The sequence below is a fragment of the Spermophilus citellus genome, assembly GCF_964194105.1.
Source record: "Spermophilus citellus genome assembly, chromosome: 7".
NCBI classification, from domain to species: Eukaryota; Metazoa; Chordata; class Mammalia; order Rodentia; family Sciuridae; genus Spermophilus; species Spermophilus citellus.
In genome coordinates this window covers 107,765,804-107,787,884 of record NC_138188.1, presented here as the reverse complement: position 1 = coordinate 107,787,884, position 22,081 = coordinate 107,765,804, and the positions used below count along the sequence as shown (strand labels likewise).

The 22,081-nt window shown below is 37.9% G+C and overlaps 1 protein-coding gene across 1 annotated transcript in view; it reads left to right on the top strand.

The window, feature by feature from the left end:
- Positions 1-22,081, top strand: part of HACD2 (3-hydroxyacyl-CoA dehydratase 2) — a 98,414-nt gene that overhangs the window by 5,498 nt on the left and 70,835 nt on the right. Inside the window, exon 3 of the mRNA XM_081301049.1 lies at positions 14,680-14,698. Within this exon, the coding sequence (XP_081157175.1) occupies positions 14,680-14,698 (19 nt within the window). The remainder of the gene's footprint in view (positions 1-14,679; positions 14,699-22,081) is intronic.

The window sequence follows — 22,081 nt, the reverse complement described above, 5'->3', positions numbered from 1 at the left end:
AAGACTTTGTAATATTAGAAATATAATTTTAAAGATTTAAGTATGTTTTAGGAAAGGAAGGGACATTAAACAGTGTGATAGAAAATCCACTTGGGAACCAAATCTTAGACTTTGAAGGATTAGTGTGTTCATCCTTATTGAATTTTTAATAGTGGTTTAAGACAATATTTTGGATTTTGGGTTTTATATCTATTATCCCCACTAAGAACCAGTTTAGTGACAAATTCTGGATTTGATTTTGGGAAAAAAAACTGTACATTAGGAAGTAAAGACTACCAGGACTGTGCAGGGAATTACCACTGTACTGTTGAGTAATGGCATAACCCTCAGACAGGGCTGTAGAGCAGGCTTGTTAAGATGACTTCCTGTATAGTCAGTTAAGGAGAGTTTTGTCACCTCTCGGACCTGCATTATATAATTATTAGTTGTGTGCAATGTTGGTTAATTACAAATTATTCTTAGGGGAATTATTAGTGGTTTATAATAAATCACGTTTATAGGAGGAGAAGGTAAATCCAGGAAGTTCAGCTATTCATTTATATCTGAATGCTGGATGTTATTTTAGTATGATTTATGGGAATGGGCTTTAAAAGGGAAAGAATAATTATTTGTACTCAAAAAACTTCAGATTTTCTTAGGAAAATATAGCATTTTGGTTTTAAAAGACTTATAACTCTAAGCAATTACAAATGAGCATGCCGTAATATAATATAAAAAGAAACTTACTTGCCGGTTGTGGTGGCATATGCCTTTAATCCCAGTGGCTCAGGAGGCTGAGGCAGGAAGATCTTGAGTTCAAAGCCAGCCTCAGCAAAAGCAAGGTGCTAAGCAACTCAGTGAGACCCTGACTGTAAATAAAATATAAAATAGGGCTGTGGATGTGGCTCAGTGGCTGAGTGCCCCTGAGTTCAGACCCCAGTACCTGCCTCCCAAAAAAGAAGCTTGTTTGCTTTCTGAGGAAATTAAATGATTTTTTGCACAATAGATGCAAAGATAGGTTGAATTGGTGATACAGTGGTATAGATTTTCAATAAAATGGACACAGATTTAATTGTTTTCTACATACTTATCCAAGAATGTCTTGAGTATTTTTTTATAATAGTTTTCCAAATTATTCTGTGGGTAGTAACTTAAGTATGTTTGGATAATAAGTGGTGTGGAGGTTGAGCCCTTGCTAAAAGGGAGCTTAATCTTTTCTGTGGATAATGACATTAGGACTATTGGATGACAATAAGGTGACAGAAACCTCAACTAATTTAAACAGCAAAAGGGATTTACTATAAGTGCATAGGGTATCCCGTAGAATCTAAAGGCAGGGATACAGCTGGGGCTTAGGAAGGACCTGGAATTGGGGACTGGATCACCATAGGGAACCCAGTCATTCTTACTCTATCTTTTTTCTCTACTGTTCTCTCTTTCTGTTCTGTTATTTTCCTGAAGACTAGTTTTCTCAGTGTCTTAGTCTACATGACAGATAATACAGCCAGATCTCCTGAGAATGTATCTCCTTCAATCAGGGGGGCAGCTAGTTGAAAACAGAATCTACTTCCATTCTTCCAATTTTACATTTCCTTTAAGGAGCTAATTGGTCCAGCTTAAGTCAGGTGTATATTCCTGGGCCAGTCACCTATAGACAGGAGCAAGGTCAGTATAACAATACAGAAGGGTTGGAGGGAAGGGGCAGTTTTTAGAAAAAGAATGGTAGGTAGAAAATCCAAGAAGTATTTACCACAGTACTCACAAGATGCACAAAACAATGAAGATTATAATGATACATTTTTTTTTGTTTGTTTTTGAGATAGGGTCTCACTATGTTGCCCAGTCTGGCCTGGAATTCAAGTGACCCTGCTACCTCAGCCTCCCAAATAGTTAGGATTATGGACATGTGCTACCACACCCAGCTATGATATAATTTATAAGTTAACTTCAATAAAAATGTTGATAATCAGTATTGTGGGCCAAGAGATAAATGTGTGAATAATGTGTTGTCTTTATTTGGATCTTGAGTAATCCTGAGGAGTACATCACTTAGGCAGCAAAAGTACATTTTAAAATGCCATTCCTAGATAAACAAAATGTAATGTATCCATACCATAAAAACAGAGTTAATTACTGATACATGTTATACCTGGATAAACCTCTTTTTGTCCATCTTTTTTTGGGGGGGCATGTACCAGGGATTGAACTTAGGGGCACTCAACCACAGAGCCACATCCCTAGCCCAATTTTGTATTTAATTAGACAGGGTCTCACTGAGTTGCTTAGCGCCTCACCATTGCTGAGGTTGGCTATCTATGTATCTGTCTATACATACACACACACACACACACACACACACACACACACACATACATATTTTTTTTAATTTGTAGTTGGACACAATACCTTTATTTCACTTATTTATTTTTTTATGTGGTACTGAGGATCGAACCCAGGGCCTTGCACGTTCCGGGCCAGCGCTCTACTGCTAAGTCACAATCCCAGCCTCTGAGGATGGCTTTGAACTACCAATCATCTTGTTTAAGGCTCCTGAGCTTCTCAGATTACAGATGTGTGCCACTGGGTCCAGCTGTCCATCATTTTTTATTGGTGCATTACAACATAATGGAGTGGGATTCATTGTTACATATTTGTACATGTACATGATATAATTTGGTCATTATCATTCCTCAGTATTTCCCCTTTCCCTTCCCCTCCTCCCTCCCCCTGGTTCCTTTCCTCTACTTTATTTTTCTCCCTTGAATTTTTATGATAGCTGAAACTTAAGAACATGGCTATGTAGAAGAAGGCAGATGCACAAAAAAGCCCCTAACTATATGATTCCATTTATATGAAATATCCAGAATAGACAACTCCATAGAGACAGAAAGTAGATAGTGATTGCCAGGGGTTATGGGGAGGAAAGAATGGGGAGTGACTACTAATGGGCACACATGGAATTTCTTTTTAAGGTGATGAAAATGTTCTTGGAATAAATAGAGGTGATGGCCACATAACCTTGTGAACATACTAAAACCCATTAAATTGTACACTTTAAAAGGGTGAATTTTGTAGTATATAAATTATATCTCATTTTTTTTAAAAAAATGATATTTATCCAAGTGGGCATGGTGATGCACACCTGTAGTCCCAGTGACCCAGGAGGCTGAGGATTGCAAGTTTGGGGCCAGCCTGGGAAATTTAGCAAGACCCTGTCTCAAAATAAAAAATAAAAATGTCTGGCAATATAGCTCAGTGGTAGCACTCCTCTGGGTTCAATCCCCAGTACTGCCAAAATAAATAAAACAAATGGTATTCATCCATAATGAACTATGAATAAGTTTGGGGTTTTTTTACCTCCTTTTTTTTGGATCCATGTTAATGATTGATAAGATAGACTATCTTTCTAGATTTGCTGAGTAGAGATTAAAAATTAGTAGGTTGATGCCACATTATGGCAGTTTAAATGATTTTTGAGTAAATTTTCATTTCTCAATGTCTTTGGTTAGCATAAGACTGTAATTATAGCAAAGACACTTTCAAACACTCATGATTGGCTATGCCTATGTGGTTAACAGTGAGGATTCATATGGGTTAAGGTTGTACTTCAAGGATGTTACCTGTTGAGACTGATATAGGCCACTTTAACCTGTGAGCATCATTTACTACCTTTATCCTTCTGGGAATGTGTAAAGGACCACTGGAACTCCCTTTCCTTTTCATTCCCTTCCAGATTCTTCTATTTCCTTATCTACAAAAAAGAAAAAAACACCCCAGTCTCATTTCTGGTCTTTTCCTAGTGCTTATCTGAACTGGCTCTGGAGAGTAGTGAGGGAGAGAGTCAGCATTTGTCAGGTCTTCAAGCTGCACTACCGCTTCTCAGCCCCATCCTGCTGCATTCTGGTCAGTCTTCGTGCTTTATAGCCCATTCATTTCAAATCCTTAGTGAAATAGGAAATTGATTCTAGATATTTCTCTAAAATGGAACAAAATCTTAAGTACTTGAAGTGTCCTTAAGAAGAAAAGGTCTCCCATCTGTCTCTCAGAGTTTTTCTGTCTCTGTGGTTCAAACTCTGGATGGTTTTTTTCCCCCCATGGAGCTATTAGGTAATTAGGTTCTGAGGTGTTAAAATATGGTACCGTGCTTCAAGCACATCACAAGTCAAGTTTGCTTCTGTGAAATGGTCTGGGGACATGACTGTCTCTAATATTTTTCTTCCTTGTAGAAACATGCTGATGTCCTTCTTACAGTTATATATTAAGAAGGAACTTCTGGTGCTGGGTTGTGGCTCAGGGGTAGAGCACTCACCTAGCATGCATGATCCTCAGCACCACATAAAAATAAAATAAAGGTATCGTGTCTGCCTATAACTAAAAAATAAATATTAAAAAGAAGGAACTTCTGAAACATAAGCTACAGGCACTTGTTAAATTACCTTTATTCTGAAGATTCCTTTTGAGAAAATAGATCTCTGAAAGAGATTCATGAAAAGCTAGCAAAGCAAATCATAGTGGAGATATCTGACACAAACTAGGTCAATAGATCCCAGAAAAATCAGCTTCAAAACTAAAGTAAGCCTGAGTGTGGTGGCACACACCTATAATCCCAATGATCAGGAAGCTGAGGCAGGAGGATTGCAAGTTTGAGGCTGGCCTTAGCAGTGTATCGAGACCCTTAGCAGCTTAGTGAGACCCTTTCTCAAAAGAAAAAAGGAAAAGGGCTTGGGGTGTAGCTTGGTGGTAGAGTACCCCTGGGTTCAATTCCTGATATCACAAACAAAACAGTGTTAGAAGGCTGGGGATGTAGCTCAAAGTAACTTCAGTTCCCAGTACTGCTGGGGTGGGGGAGTGAGAACCTGAGGGGAAAAATAAACTTGGGTGTAATTAATAAGTGTCACAACATTAGAAGGGAAGAGGGAGCCTGTAGGAAACAGGAGCCCACCCACACAAGCTTCATTGCTTGACAACTCAAGCAAATAGAAGCAAATTGATATGGTGTTCAAAGAGGTGAGAGAGACTAATGACTGTAGAAAAGTGTGTGCTGAAATTTTTTAAAAAAAGAAGAACTAAAAATATCACTGGCTGCAGGAAAGAGGTCACAGTGCACAGAAATAGGTAAACCTAAAGATTCAGGAAAGGCAGGGGTTCCCTGTCATAGATAGTCTCAGATAAAGTAGATTACAGAGCAGAAGCCATTGGGAAATTTTCTGAATTCACTATCTGAAATATAAAAAGAACACTACAAAATTTGGGGTGCCAGGCATAACTGAGATGCTACATATTGGTGGACTAAGTAATGAGTGCATGAATATTAGAACAAGAAGAAAATGAAGCATATGAAAAAGAAGTGAACCTCAAGAAATAATAATGCAGTAGAACCAGCATATCTTCAGAACAGCTTGAGTGTTCAAGCTTTCAAAAAGTAAAGATACCAGAAGTAGGAATGGTTAGAATGAATAACTTATAAATTATAATTAGGGAGAAAGATCATAGAAAACTTTTTTGAACTAAAAGGCCATCTCAGTGTGCCATTGAGAGTATATAGAGGAGTTCCTCCTACAGAGGAGCTCTTTGTAAAAAATTCTTTCCCTTTCTGGGCACCTATTAGTGAAGTTCTCAAAACAAAAATAACAGTGTCCAAGCTGGGTGTGGTGGCATGTACCTGTAATCCCAGCTGAGGCAGGAGAATGACAGGTTGGAGGTTAGCCTTGACAACTTAGCAAGATCCTGACTCAAAATTAAAAGGAGGTCTGGGAATGTAGCTCAGTGGTAGGGGGTCTCTGGGTTCAATCCCTATAACCATTAAAAAAAAAAAAATTCTAGGAGAAAAGAGAAGATTTAGAAATGTAATCATAAAAGCCACTTGGAATCTTAGACTTAGATCTTCTTAGAAGGAGAAAAAAAAAAAAATCCTTGTGGAGTTAGGAGAAAGCCTTGGGTTCCTGGATAACCATGCAGTTTCCTAAAAATGGAGATATTGCAAACACCTACAAAAGTAATGGAACCCTTCAGAATTTTAACAGAGTGTATTTCACTATGATATAAAAAGATAAATTAAGTCATAAGACTAGCATCGTTTAATGGAGCTTCCTGTAATGGTAGTGTTCCAAATCTGTGCCAATACAGTACCCATAGTCACATGTGGTTATTGAGCCTTTGAAATATAAAATAAAATAAATTTTATTTTCTTTTAGATTTAAATAGACTCATGGCTAGTGGCTAATGCACTGGACAATATAGTTTTAGACTATAATAAAGGTTTCATGGTGTCCATATGGAATTTCATTAGGTAATGTCAGATTTTGTCAGGATAGAAGGAAGTGGGAAGGAGGGTAAGCCACAGAAGACAAACATAATTGCAATTTTTATATTGCTCCATAATTTTCAAACTTCTTAATTTGTAAGTAAAAAAATAATGAAAATAATTAAAATATGTAGATTTTTTTTCAGATTAGGAAAATCAGTAGGAAAAAATTGAAGGTATTGGTAAAAAGTATGAAACATCGAACAGTTTCTAGTACCTCCTTCTATGGAAGAATATATTTAAAATATGGTATCATATATTTAAAATAAAATATTAAAATAATAAAATATTACAGATAATAAAATGGAAAACAAGGTTATAAATAAAGAAAACAAGATTAAAATGGTTTTTTAAAAAGGATAGCTCATCTTTTGATTTAACAAGTAGTGTTTCATATCTGCTATATAATACTATTAAAAAGAGAATTGCAAGAGTAGTAGCATAAACCTATAGGATGATACAGTAGAGTACAAATGCATTGTTTCTAATATACTTTATCAAAATAAAGTATATTGGTGGTGACTGGTTTAAAACAAAATTTAATAATCTGTTGCTTATAAGAGACTAGACTGGCTTAAATATATGGAGAGACAATTCAGCCTGTCATGACCAACATCAAGAAAAGCAGGACTGCCCAGTCCCAGCATAAGATAAAGCTGATTTTAGAGAAAACCAGAGAAACTCTCAAGTTCTGTTTGTCAGGTAGCAGGAAGATGGGGAGACTCATGTTGGTAGAATCAACTGAGAAGTAAATGATTATCTGAACAGAGAAACAAAATATGTAGAAAAACTGGCAGAAATGCTATAAAAGCAATAAAAGAATTGTACTTAAGAGATGTCACACTATATATAAAAAAACACTGGTAGCAAGAAATTTGGGTACTGAGGCTTGGTTTACCATTGTTCATCCTTGTGACCTTGGTCTTAACCTCTCTGGACCTCAGTTTATTATGTGTAGTGAACACATAACTGGATTAAACTGAATTATGTTTTTTCCCAGTCTTAAATTCTGTGACATTTCAACATTTCACTATTAGAATGAGAAAATTGAGCCAATAATGGATTTGTAAATTATGACTATAGCTAGAAAGGTGAAATTAAATAACAAAATATCAATAATGAGAAAGATTTCACCTATTACTTCCTTTAAAAAGAAATGAAAGAGGAAGGATTTTGAAAACATATTTGGAATCTCTCAGGGAGCTCAGTAAATAGTTTTTTCTTGTTTATGTCCTGAACACTGAAAAATAACTCAAGGGAGATGCATAAGGATCCTAAAAATCACTTTTATTAGTGTTGAAGTCTAAGCTGGAGGACATGCTTTAAGTGTGAGCCAAAGGGGCTTGCAAACTGAAATCCAGAAGACTCACCACCCATTTATTTCATCCAAGGCAGCAGCCAGGGTAGCACCCTGAGAACTTGTGGTTCCTTATGGAATTTGTAGGGTGGAGCTGAATTTGTTCTTCCTCATTTGTTCTTCTCTAATTTACCACTGAGATGAGTCATCATTCCTTTCCCAAGGTAAAGAAGCTAAAGGATGGAGAGAGAGACCAATAATATCTGGTAGAAATCCCTCCTCATAGACACCAGAAGAGAGGGGAAAGGTATTTCCTGGTAACAAGAAGTATCATATATTCATTGTAGGAAAAACACAGATAAATATAGGAGAAGAAAATGCATATAGGTTAAGAGCTCACTGACTAAACAACCACTGTTAACATTTTGCTATCTCTCCCTCAAGACTACATGTTACATAGGTAAGTTTTAAGCAAAAATGGAATCAGATATTCATATAGTACAATAATATCCAAAATGAATTCAATATTGGTAATCATAACTCACATTAGTTATGACCCCTGTATGGTAAAAATGAATGTTGTTGATACGTCTTGTGGAGTTGCCTAGCTCAGTGATTTTTGTCCTCTCTGGAAGTTCTCCGGTGTTCGAGGATAGACCTGTAGCACCTACATGTCTACTCCCTGACTCTGCCTTTCACGCCCCAGCTGGCTGATCCATGGGTGCATACAGACCCAAAGTGGGCTAGTTGGATGTTTTCCTTCCAGAAATTTTGATTTTTGTTTTTTGGTTTTTTTTTTTTTTTTTTTTTGATACCAGGGATTGAACCCAGGGCCACTTACCACTGAACCACATCCCCAAACCTTTTTTAAAAATTCTCATTTGTTATATATGACAGTAGAATGCAATTCAATTCATATCACACATATAGAACACATTTTTTCATGTCTCTGATTGTTTACAAAGTAGAGTCACACCATTTGTGTCTTCATACATGTCTTAGGGTAATGATGTTCACCTCATTCCACCATCTTTCCTACCCCAATGCCCCTCCCTTCCCTTCCCTTTGCCCTATCTAAAGTTTATCTATTCCTTCCATGCTCCTCATCCTCATTATATATCAGCATCCTTTTATCAGAGAAAACATTTGGCATTTGGTTTTTGGGATTGGCTAACTTCTCTTAGCATTATATTCTCCAACTCCATCCATTTACCTGCAAATGCTGTGATTTTATTCTTTTAATACTGAGTAATATTCCATTGTGTATATATACCACATTTTCTTTATCTCTTCATCTACTGAAGGGCATCTAGGTTGGTTCCACAATTTAGCTATTGTGAATTGTGCTGCTGTAAACATTGATGTGGCTGCATCCCTGTAGTATGCTATTTTTAAGTCCTTTGGGTATAAACTGAGAAGTGAGATAGCTTCCTCAGCCTTTTATTTTGTATTTTTTTAATTTAAATTTTTTTGTTGTTGTAGTTGGACACAATTCCTTTATTTTTAAAAAAATATTATTTTTTAGTTTTAGGTGGACACAATATCTTTATTTTTTATTTTTATGTGGTGCTGAGGATCGAACCCAGGCCCTTGCACATGCTAGGCAAGCACTCTACCACTGAGCCACAACTCCAGTCCCCTCAGCCATTTTTTTTTTTTTTTTTTTTAGAGACAGGATCTCACTGAGTTACTTAGGGCCTCTCTAAGTTGCTGAGGCTGGCTTTGAACTTGAGATCCTCTTGCCTCAGCCTCTCAAGCTGCTGGGATTACAGGTGTGAGCCATTGCATCCTGCTAAGACTTGTTTTTCATAAAAACATTCTGATAGTTTTTGTTTTTAAAAGAAGACAGATTATCTAAAATTACCTAAAAAAGAGATGCTTTATGGTAGAGGATCGATAATTAATAATCTTGTGCTTAGCTAAATTACAGTACTCTGTTCCAGACCTTCCAGGTCACTATGTTTAAAGTCAAACTAAGCATTCTGATTTTTTTAATATTTATTTTTTAGCTATATTTATTTTATATTTACTTGGTGCTGGGATCGAACCCAATGCATCACACATGCTAGGTGAATGCTCCACCTCTGAGCCACATCCCCAGCCCAAGCCTTCTGATTTTGACACCAGAATAAAGTTTTGTTAGATGAGGTTCTCCGGAATCTGTGTCATTCCATTATTATAAAGACTGTGAAGCTATTATAAATATATGAATTGATATTTGGGCTTATTATTATTATTATTATTATTATTATTGTTTGTGTCAGAGATTGAGTCCAGGGTGCTTAACCACTGAGCCACATCCCCAGCTCTTATTATTTTTTATTTTGAGACGGGGTCTTGCCAAGTTGCTTAGAATCTCACCAAGTTGTTGAGGCTGGCTTTGAACTTACAATCCTTCTGCTGCCTCCTGAGCTGTTGGAATTACAGGCATGCATCACCACACCTGGCTGAATTTTGAATTGAGAGACAAATGGAGAATCACTGTAGCCCATCACATTAAATCCATGAACTACATTTGACGTCTTCAAAGCTTCTTGGGCTACTATTCCTCTTGAGACTTGCCAAACTTTTGGGGGGTGGGTCAGGATGGGGGTGGCTTTGTTATTAGTGTTCACCTTAGATTAAAAATAAAATTCAGCAAAGTACAGATGGACACGCCTATAATCCCAGCTACTGAGGAGGCTAAAGCAAGAGGATCACAAGTTTGAGGTCAGCCTTGGTAAGTTAGTGAAACCAGGTTACAAAATAGCTCAGTGACAGAGCAGTTGCATAGTTGCAATCCCCAGGGCCACAACATGGAGGGAGGGAGGAAAGAAGAAAGGAGAGTCATAAATCTTAGAAATTTTTTTCAAAAAATATATTTCCAAATAAAAAGAGCAGTGCCTTGGAGTGCATTTTGGAAAGTTGTGAGGGTACTTTGGTTACCACAGTGACTAGGGATTGTACTGGCTGAATATTCTACAATGTCTAAAGTAGCCCAACTCAATTAATGTTTGTTCTGCAGCCCCTCCTTACCTTCTGTGCATCTCCCCAGGCTAGCACCTCAACAAATACATAATTTTGTAGTACATATAGATATTGAAAAATCTTCATGAGATATTAAACAAAAGCTTATGAAGTTAGAGGAAGATCATAGTTTTAGTTTCTCATTGCTATATAATAAATCCCCACACACTTAGCAGGTTAAACAACACTCATATTAACATGCAGTTCTTTAAGTCAGAAACTGGGTTCAGCGAGTTCTTTGCTTAGGATTTCACAAAACTGAAATCAAGGAAGGAGTCTGCCAGGCCAGCTGATTTCTTATATGGAGTGTCCAGAGAAAGAATCTGTTTGTAGGCTCATTCAGGTTGTTGGCAGAATCCATTTCCTTTTAGTCAAAGGTCTGAAGCCTGCATTTCCATGCTGGCTGTTTGCTGGAGGTCACTCCCTGCTCCTAGGAGCTGCTCTCCAGTCCTTGTACACAGCCCCTTCCATCCCCAAAGCCAGTGATGGTGTATTGAATCTTGCTTGTTCTTTGACAATATTTGATTTCATTTTCTACCACCAGCCAGAGAAAACTGATTTTAAAGGGCTTGCCTGGTTGGGTCAGGTCCACCCACATAATCTCCGTACCTTAAAATCAGTGGGCTTGAGACTCTTAATTACATTTGCAAAATCCCTACACTGTAGTGCCTAGATTGGTGTTAAGCAAGGAACAATAATTTTGTGGGATCATTTTTAGAACTCTGTCTACTGCCATTGTTGATATGAAGAGAGAAGCTTAAGTGAGATAAAGATATTGTCTCAAAATAATTTATTCAATCTGCACATTCTGTTCTGAAAGTATTATACTATTTCTAACTTGCATATTTAGTTGAAAAAGATTTCATGTGATTTAGTATTAAATCAAAAGCTATGAGACTGTTTGAAAATTTATAATATGAGATTTGAGATTTCTGTTCAGACTTCACTTATTAAATTAGTGGAGATACTTGTAATGCAGAGATCTCATTGGTTTTCTTTAATATAGACTAATAATATTGCATATTATTGCCTCTGTTTGTATAATGATAAGAAGTCATGGTTGTGAAAAAGAAATTTTATTTTGGGTTAGTTGTAGTTTTTCATTTTATCCTAAAAGTAGCCCCTGTCAGTTTTGCACTGCTTTACTGCCTCTTGCATCATGTTTGTGTGTGTGTGTGTGTGTGTGTGTGTGTGTGTGTGTGATATTTATTTTTTAGAGACAATACCTTTATTTATTTTTTTATGTGGTGCTGAGGATCGAACCCAGGACCTTGCACATGCTAAGCGGGTACTCTACTGCTGAGCCACAACCCCAGCCCCCGCATCATGGGTTTTCTTTTCTTCTAATCCATCTTCTATTCCTTCCTTCTTTGCACCATTTAGAGAATAAAGTCTCCAATGTCTTTTTATAGACTAGACATTGGTTGGATATCTCAACAGGATTTCTTTTCTTTTCTTTTTTTTTTTTTTTTTTAAAGAGAGAGAGAGAATTTCAATATTTACTTTTCAGTTTTCGGTGGACACAACATCTTTGTATGTGGTGCTAAGGATCGAACCCTGGCCGTACGCATGCCAGGCGAGCATGCTACCGCTTGAGCCACATCCCCAGCCCTCAACAGGATTTCTTAACAGGACAGATTTTCTGTGACACTTTCTTTGTATCCCACCCCATGACATAACCCAGGAGATTATTTTAACACCACACTTTATAAGTTAAGATTGGACAGGGGATGTAGTTCAGTGTAGAGCACTTCCCTAACAGTGTGAGATCCTAGGTTCAATCCAGCCCTGCAATAAATACATACAAACATAAATACATAAATCATAGCTCATTTGAGATAATGTACTTCTTCAGTTCTTTACTTTAGTGCATTTCCATTATTACTTAATACTATTTTTTTTCCTACTGCTAGTCTGTATGTCTGCTCTTCTATTTTCATGTACTTGTCCAAAGTTGTTTCCAATAATTTTATTTTTAAATCCAAACTTATTTATAATAAGTTGGTTATGTACTCTGCCTGCTTAATTATGTCTATATCCCCAAACATTTATATATTAAAATACGTATTTAAAAAATTAAATTACTTTCTTTTTGTTTCTTTTTGTCAGGATGTTTTAAGAAAAAATCTTTTTGTGTAGGTAGGTTATCATCTATGAATTTCACTTCAGGTTGATAAAGAAGGCATTATTATAAGATACTGTGATTAAAAGAGGGAGATTCATTGTGATAGGGCTAAGACCTACTGTTCTATCATGCAAAGAAAACATGATAGCCATCAGTCCTTTCCTACAGAATGGAATAGGCACTGTCTTCTTGTCTTGAAGGATGCCCTTCATTTAAGTCTTCATCCCTTATTTTAATCTAGGTTTATCATTTACTTTCCTCAACTTCGCAGTAGGAGGTTCAGCTTGTTTTGTTAATATTTACGCATTTGAGGTTCTTAGCAGTGTTTTCTTTTGAAAAAAAATTATATGATTTGCAACATGATGATCCTTCTATTGTCCATTACCAAGAAATTTTTGCAGCTTGATTTAGGGGGAGGTGGTGAGTACTGGGGTTTGAAGTCAGGGGCACTCAATCACTGAGCCACATCCCTAGCCCTATTTTGTATTTTATGTAGAGGCAGGGTTCTCACTGAGTTGCTTACTGCCTCACTGTTGCTGAGGCTGGCTTTGAACCTGAGATCCTTCTGCCTTGGCCTCCCAAGCTGCTGGAATGGCAGGCAGGTGGCACAGTGCCTGGCACAGCTTGATTTTTTTTTTAACCCAAGCTCTCTCCACCCCACCAAAAAACAAAACAAAAACTTAGTGAAATTATAGTTTATGAGCACAGAGTCTCATCAGGCATGCTTTAGATTAGAATGTTGTCAGATTCTACCCTCTATATGTCTCATAACTAGTGTACAATGAAATAATATTATAGAAAAGGCTGTAGAGTAGGGGAAAAAAAAACCTAGGTTTTTAATCTTGGCCATTATCTACTGCCTTGAAGAGGTTATTCGGCTTTTCTGAGCCTGGTTTTCTCATCTGCAAGCAGAGATAGCTATCCTGCCTATCTTCCAGGGTTATTGTTAGGATCAAACAGTTCAGTGACTGCTAGAGAAATTCTGTCAGAATTCTAAAAGGTACAACAATTACTGTTAGGTCTTATCATCTAGAAATTTTGTAGTTATTAAATCAATCTTGTAGATGGCTTCAGATTACTTAATTTTTTTTTTTAAACCACTGTCACCAGTGCTGAAACAATACTAAATAAAGGATGAGTTGAAAGGAAATTTAGAAGAAACTGCTTGGCCATTGCCATTGAGATAAGAGTGTAGGCAGCAATCTCACTGAAGGCACTGGTAGTAAAAACAGGGCAGACAGGATCAGCAGGGCTTGGAAACCAGTTGGGCTTGTGGGTGAGGGGAAGGTAAACCCAAAAGACTGGGAGGCAGGTGATCACAAGGTATAGCAGAAATTTAGGAAGAAAAAGATGTGCTTTTCATTGAGTCTGGTCAGGTTTGAGCTGCTATTGGTGATGTCCAAGGCAGTTTGGAATATGGACTTGGAGCTCGAAGGCCCAAGGCTAAGTTGGACCAGGAAACACCTCTGCAGTGAGATAATTGAATGAGGCAGGAAGGGGACTGAGGATGGAGCTTTATAGAATAAATGTGTCTGCACTGAAGGGCCTGAGAGGCAAGAGGAACCCACAAAGGCCCTTCATACTGTGTGTTCCACAGTCTGAGATGGTTCTGTTCTGCAGAGTATGGAACATGGGAGAAGGTTTGCTGTAATTGCTGTTGTAAATTTATGTATTAGAAAAGGTCCTTGACATCTGATGAACTATGGAAGGAAGATGAAATCTTCCTTAGGATGTTATCTCCCAAAGATAAACAAAGTAAAAGTGAATAATCAAAAAACGGAGTAAGAATTTACATTTTGTTAAATAGTCTATAGTAAAGTTTAACAATGAAATATTTGTTTTTCAAAGTCAATATTGCTGGCAGGCATGTCTCTTACTGAAAGAACAGTTTATATGAAATAGAACTATAGTATTAATTTTTCTTTTTTTTTACTAATTATCTTTTTCCTCCTTTTTCCCCCCCTCTAGATTTTACATTGTGCTATAGGTAAGTAAGGAAATTTTCCCCTACTATATACAGTCATTTGTGTCTTTTTAAAAAGTGATAGATGATTCTTTTTGAATATTTGATTCTTTTTTTTTTTTTTTTGATTTGTAACTGCCATGTTTGTCCCATAAAATTTATTGTATCTTCCAAGTTCAAAAAACAGGAAGCAAAATGGAGCTGTCCACTGTAAGGAGTTCTTCATTATACAAAGGAACCAATATTCTCACGAATCTTTGTAGTTCAAATTTATCTACCACAACTTTTGTGGAAATGCAATCATTTTCTGCAGCAACAATGACAGATTTTTTTTTTTTTGTATATTTCTTTTCTCTAGTAGCGTTCTTTTTTTTTAATAATTTATTTTTTTTATTTTTTCTTTTTTATTTTTTTTTCTTTTTTTTTTTTTATTGGTTGTTCACAACTTTACAAAGCTCTTGACATATCATACTTCATACATTAGATTGAAGTGGGTTATGAACCGCCAATTTTACCCCAAATGCAGATTGCAGAATCACGTCGGTTACACATCCATAATTTTACATACTGCCCTTTTAGTTATTGTTGTATTCTGCTACCTTTCCTATCCCCTACTATCCCCCCTCCCCTCCCCTCCCTTCTTCTCTCTCTACCCCATCTACTGTAATTCATTTCTCTCCTTGTTTATTTTCCCATTCCCTTCCCAACCTCTTATATGTAATTTTGTATAGCAATGAGGGTCTCCCTTCATTTCCATGCAATTTTCCTCATCTCTCCCTTTCCCTCCCATCTCATGTCACTGATTAATGTTACTCTTTTCTTCCTACTCTTCCTCCCTGCTCTGTTCATATTTGCTCTCATTATATCAAAGAAGACATTTGGCATTTGTTTTTTAGGGATTGGCTAGCTTCACTGAGCATAATCTGCTCTAGTGCCGTCCATTTCCCTGCAAATTCTATGATTTTGTCATTTTTTATTGCTGCATAGTACTCCATTGTGTATAGATGCCACTTTTTTTTATCCATTCATCTACTGAGGGGCATCTGGGTTCATTCCTAAGTCTAGCAATTGTGAATTGTGCTGCTATGAACATCGATGTGGCAGTATCCCTGTAGCATGCTCTTTTAAGGTCTTCAGGGAATAGTCCGAGAAGGGCAATAGCAGGGTCAAATGGTGGTTCCATTCCCAGCTTTCCCAGGAATCTCCAAACTGCTTTCCAAATTGGCCGCACCAATTTGCAGTCCCACCAGCAATGTACAAGTGTACCCTTTTCTCCACATCCTCGCCAGCACTTGTTGTTTGACTTCATAGTGGCTGCCAATCTTACTGGAGTGAAATGGTATCTTAGCGTGGTTTTGATTTGCATTTCTCTGACTGCTAGAGATGGTGAGCATTTTTTCATGTACTTGTTGATTGATTGTATATCCTCCTCTGAGAAGTGTCTGTTCAGGTCCTTGGCCCATTTGTTGATTGGGTTATTTGTTATCTTATTGTCTATTTTTTTGAGTTCTTTGTATACTCTGGATATTAGGGCTCTATCTGAAGTGTGAGGAGTAAAAATTTGTTCCCAGGATGTAGGCTCCCTATTTACCTCTCTTATTGTTTCTCTTGCTGAGAAAAAACTTTTAAGTTTAATTAAGTCCCATTTGTTGATTCTTGTTGTTAACTCTTGTGCTATGGGTGTCCTATTAAGGAATTTGGAGCCTGACCCCACAATCTGTAGATCGGAGCCAACTTTTTCTTCTATCAGACGCAGAGTCTTTGATTTGATATCAAGCTCCTTGATCCATTTTGAGTTAACTTTTGTGCATGGCGAGAGAAAGGGATTCAGTTTCATTTTGTTGCATATGGATTTCCAGTTTTCCCAACACCATTTATTGAAGATGCTATCCTTCCTCCATTTCATGCTTTTAGCCCCTTTATCAAATATAAGATAGTTGTAACTTTGTGGATTAGTCTCTGTGTCCTCTATTCTATACCATTGGTCCACCTGCCTGTTTTGGTACCAGTACCATGCTGTTTTTGTCACTATTGCTCTGTAATATAGTTTGAAATCTGGTATCGCTATACCGCCTGATTCACACTTCCTGTTTAGAATTGCTTTTGCTATTCTGGGTCTTTTATTTTTCCATATGAATTTCATGATTGCTTTGTCAATTTCTACAAGATATGTCGTTGGGATTTTGATTGGCATTGCATTAAACCTATAGAGAACTTTTGGTAATATCGCCATTTTGATGTTAGTTCTGCCTATCCATGAACAGGGTATGTTTTTCCATCTTCTAAGATCTTCATCAACTTCTCTCTTTAGAGTTCTGTAGTTTTCATTATATAAATCTTTCACCTCTTTTGTTAGGTTAATTCCCAAGTATTTTATTTTTTTTGAGGATATTGTGAATGGAGTGTTTTTCCTCATTTCCGTTTCAGAAGTTTTGTCGCTGATATACAGAAATGCCTTTGATTTATGCGTGTTGATTTTATATCCTGCCACTTTGCTGAATTCATTTATTAGTTCTAGTAGTTTCTTTGTAGACCCTTTTGGGTCTTCTAGGTATAGAATCATGTCATCTGCAAATAGTGATAATTTAAGTTCTTCTTTTCCAATTTTTATGCCTTTAATTTCTTTCGTCTGTCTAATTGCTCTGGCCAGTGTTTCGAGAACTATATTGAATAGAAGTGGAGATAGAGGGCATCCCTGTCTTGTTCCGGATTTTAGAGGGAATGCCTTCAACTTTTGTCCATTCAGAATGATGCTAGCCTGAGGCTTAGCATAGATAGCTTTTACAATGTCAAGGTAAGTTCCTGTTATCCCTAGTTTTTCTAATGTTTTGAACATAAAGGGATGCTGTACTTTGTCAAATGCTTTCTCTGCATCTATCGAGATGATCATATGGTTCTTATCTTTAAGTCTATTGATGTGGTGAATAACATTTATTGATTTCCGTATGTTGAACCATCCTTGCATCCCAGGGATGAATCCTACTTGATCATGGTGCACAATTTTTTTGATGTGTTTTTGTATTCGATTCGCCAGAATTTTATTGAGGATTTTTGCATCTAGGTTCATTAGAGATATTGGTCTATAGTTTTCTTTCTTTGAGGTGTGTTTGTCTGGTTTCGGAATCAGGGTGATGTTGGCCTCATAGAATGAATTTGGAAGAGCTCCCCCTTTTTCTATTTCCTGAAATAACTTGAAAAGTATTGGTATTAATTCTTCTTTAAAGGTTTTGTAAAACTCCGCTGTATACCCATCCGGTCCTGGGCTTTTCTTGGTTGGTAGTCTTTTGATGGCTTCTTCAATTTCATCCATTGATATTGGTCTATTCAAATTGTGTGTATCCTCCTGACTCAGTCTGGGCAAATCATATGACTTAAGAAATTTATCGATGTCTTCACTATCTTCTATTTTATTGGAATATAGGTTTTCAAAATAATCTCTAATTGTCTTCTGTATTTCTGTAGTATCTGTTGTGATATTGCCTTTTTCATCCCATATGTTAGTAATTTGAGTTCTCTCTCTTCTTCTCTTCGTTAGCATGGCTAAAGGTCTGTCGATCTTATTTATTTTTTCGAAGAACCAACTTTTAGTTTTGTTAATTTTTTCAATAGTTTCTTTTGTTTCAATTTCATTGATTTCCGCTCTGATTTTAATTGTTTCTAGCCTTCTGCTACATTTGCTGTTGTTTTGCTCTTCCTTTTCCAGGGCTTTGAGATGAAGTGTGAGCTCATTTATTTGTTGGTTTTTTCTTTTTTTGAGGAATGACCCCCAGGCAATGAATTTTCCTCTTAAAACTGCTTTCATTGTGTCCCATAGATTCCGATATGTTGTGTCTGTATTTTCATTTAACTCTAAGAATTTTTTGATTTCCTCCTTTATGTCTTCTGTAACCCATTGATCATTCAGTAACATATTGTTCATTTTCCATGTGATGTAGGATTTTTCCTTCCTTCTTTTATCATTGATTTCCAGTTTCATTCCATTATGATCAGATAAAATGCATGGTATTATCTCTTTATATTTACTGAGGGTTGCCCTATGGCATAATATATGGTCTATTTTTGAGAAGGATCCATGTGCTGCTGAGAAAAAAGTATATCCATTTGATGATGGTTGATATACTCTATATATGTCAGTTAAGTCTAGGTTATTGATTGTGATATTGAGTTCTATAGTTTCTTTATTCAATTTTTGTTTGGAGGATCTGTCCAATGGTGAGAGAGGTGTGTTGAAGTCACCCATAATTATTGTGTTGTGGTCTATTTGATTCTTGAACTTGAGGAGAATTTGTTTTATGAATGTCGCAGCACCATTGTTTGGTGCATAAATATTGATAATTGTTATGTCTTGTTGGTGAATGGTTCCTTTTAACAGTATATAATGACCTTCTTTATCCCTTTTGATTAACTTAGTCTTGAAGTCGATTTTATTCGATATGAGGATGGCCACTCCTGCTTGCTTACGAGAACTGTGTGCGTGGTATATTTTTTCCCATCCTTTCACCTTCAGCCTGTGTATGTCTTTTCCAATCAGATGTGTCTCCTGGAGGCAGCATATTGTTGGATTTGTTTTTTTAATCCATGATACCAGCCTATGTCGCTTTATTGGAGAGTTTAGGCCATTAACATTCAGAGTTACTATTGATATATGGTTTGAACTTCCATCCATGTTTGATTGTTTATCCTTTTTTTTTTTAAAAAAAAAAATTTAGTTTGTTTCTCTGTGATTATCTTTCCCCTCGCCCACTGTCTTTATTGAGGCACTTCCCACTGATGGTTTTGGTTGTTGTTTTTCATTTCTTCCTCATGTAGTGTTTTGCTCAAAATGCTTTGCAATGCAGGTTTTCTGGCTGCAAATTCTTTTAACTTTTGTTTATCATGAAAGATCTTTATTTCGTTGTCATACCTGAAGCTTAATTTTGCTGGATACAGAATTCTTGGTTGGCATCCATTGTCTTTCAGTGTTTGAAATACATTGTTCCATGACCTTCTTGCTCTCAGTGTCTGTGATGAAAAATCCGTTGTTAACCGTATTGGTTTACCCCTAAATGTAATCTGTCTCCTTTCTCTTGTAGCTTTTAATATTTTCTCTTTGTTCTGTATATTGGATATCTTCATAACAATGTGTCTTGGCGTTGGTCTACTGTGATTTTGTGTGCTCGGTGTCCTGTATGCATCTTCAATTTGTATATCTGTTTCCTTTTTTATTTCTGGAAAGTTTTCTGTAATTATTTCATTCAGCAGGTTTCTCATTCCCTTGGTGTGAATCTCTGTACCTTCTTCTATCCCGATGACTTGTAAGTTTGGTTTCTTTATGTTATCCCATAACTCTTGGATGTTTTTCTCGTGATTTTTTACCAGCCTTTCTGAGTTGGCTAGACTCTTTTCAAGATGGTATATTTTGTCTTCATTATCTGACGTTCTGGTTTCTACTTGCTCCAGTCTGTTAGTGATACTCTCAATTGAGTTTTTAATGTGGTTTATCGTTTCCTTCATTTCTAGAATTATTGTTTGATTATTTTTTATAATCTCTATCTCCTGATAAAGATGCTTAACTTCTTCTTTTAGCTGTTTCTGTAATTCCTTCTCAATGTGTTCTTTCGCTGCTTGAATTTGCTGTCTTGTATCCTCTTTAAGGTTCCATTCCATCTGTCTAAGGTGTTCCTTGAGGTCTTTATATGACCATTTTTCTGATGACTCTAGGTCCTCCTGAATATTTAGGCTGTCCTGCATTGTTTGTACTCCTTTTCTTCCTTGTTTCTTGAAGCTGCTCATGTTGCTTCTTGTTCTGTTTGACTGCTGAGTTACTGCTTATTCCTATAAATTTATTTGATGCTTGGGAGGAAAGGTATTAGAAGGGAAAGGAAGAAGTCACTAAGGAGAATGAGAGTAGGCAGGTAGAATTCAAGGAAGGGGGGATAAGAAAAATGAAAAGACAAAAGAAGAAAGAAATAGGAACTAAAAAAGAAAAAAAATTTTTAAAAAAATTAAAAAAATAATAATAATAATTAAAAAAATTAAAATATAAATTAGAAGAGAAAGAAGAAGAAAAAAAAGAAGAAAGAAAAAAAAACAAGATATAAAAATGAAGATGAAAGAAAAACCCAAATCAAAAAACAAACAAACAAACAAACAAAAAACAAAACAAAACAAAAAAAACTAATAAATGCCGTCTTAGAGTTTGATTAACTTCTCTTTCACTAGGTGGCGCTGTGCCCACCAGGCCAAGTCTCTCCTGTCAGTACGCGGGAACCAATCAGTGTGTAGCAGGTCCTCCCAGACTGGGCGAGTTTCCAATCCTGAGTGCCTAGGGCCTCCTCTTGTGTCCAATCACTTCTACTTTTCCTCTAGCCAGGCCCCTCTCACCTCAATACTGGCTACAGGCCATGTCTGCTGCTCCCGGGAGCCCTGTTTTCTTGAACGACTGGGCACACTCCTCCAGATTGCCATTCCCTCAGACCCTAAGTTTGTAAAGCTTGGGGCTGAGAATCCTCAGCGAATTTTACTTGCCCTCCAGTAGCCACTCCCCCGTAGCTGGTGCAAGAGGCCTCAGCAGTCAGCCCTGGCGGGAGCAGCAGTCCCACACCGCTGACTCCCTCGGGCTGGCTGTAGCACTCACGGGAGAGCTGGGAGGGGCCCTTAAGGTTTCCCCGATGCGTGGAGAGGGAAAGCCAGGGGTCCACACAGCTGTAGCAGCAGGCTTCAATGAAGTTATCTCCACCGCCGCAGTCCCGCGACGCCAGCCCTCCGCCATAGTGGTGTCCCCCGCAAACGGCGACAGTTCGCCTCCCCCTGCCGGGCGACCAGCGCAACGGGCGGGCCCCCACTGTCTCTCCCAAGCCCCGCCTGGACCCTGCGGCCACTACCCACGAAGGCCCGGCAGGCATCCACCTCCGTAGGATGTGAAGGACTGACCAGCCGCCTCAGCCGGATCGATTAATGCCGAGTCGCAGCTGTCTGTCTCAGCTTTTCAGATGCGGCGGCACGGGGCGCGGAGCTCGGAGAGGCTTACTCACTTCCCGCCGCCATCTTCCTCTTCTCGCTATTTCGGGATGATGGCGGGGCGCTAGCTCGCTCTCTCCGGTGTGTCTCAGCCTCGGGCTCCCACGCCTCTCTCCACGCGGCCTCCACAGCCAGCGCTGCCCCGGTCGCTCTCTCCGCCCCCGGTGTTCCCGGCTTCTAGCCGCACCGCGGCCCGGTCCGTGTCTTTCTGCCTCGCGGCTCCAGCAGCGCCCGGGGCCGGGGAGGCGACAGCCCCTCTCCGGCAAGTACCGCAGTCCCCGGGCCCTGAGTCCCGGCGGCCACAAACTGACACTTCTAATAGACCTACCAATTCCCGGCGGGACCCCTCTTCACGGAATTTTGCTAGAAGTTCCTCGGTATGTAGACTGCCGCTGTTCCAAAGGGTCT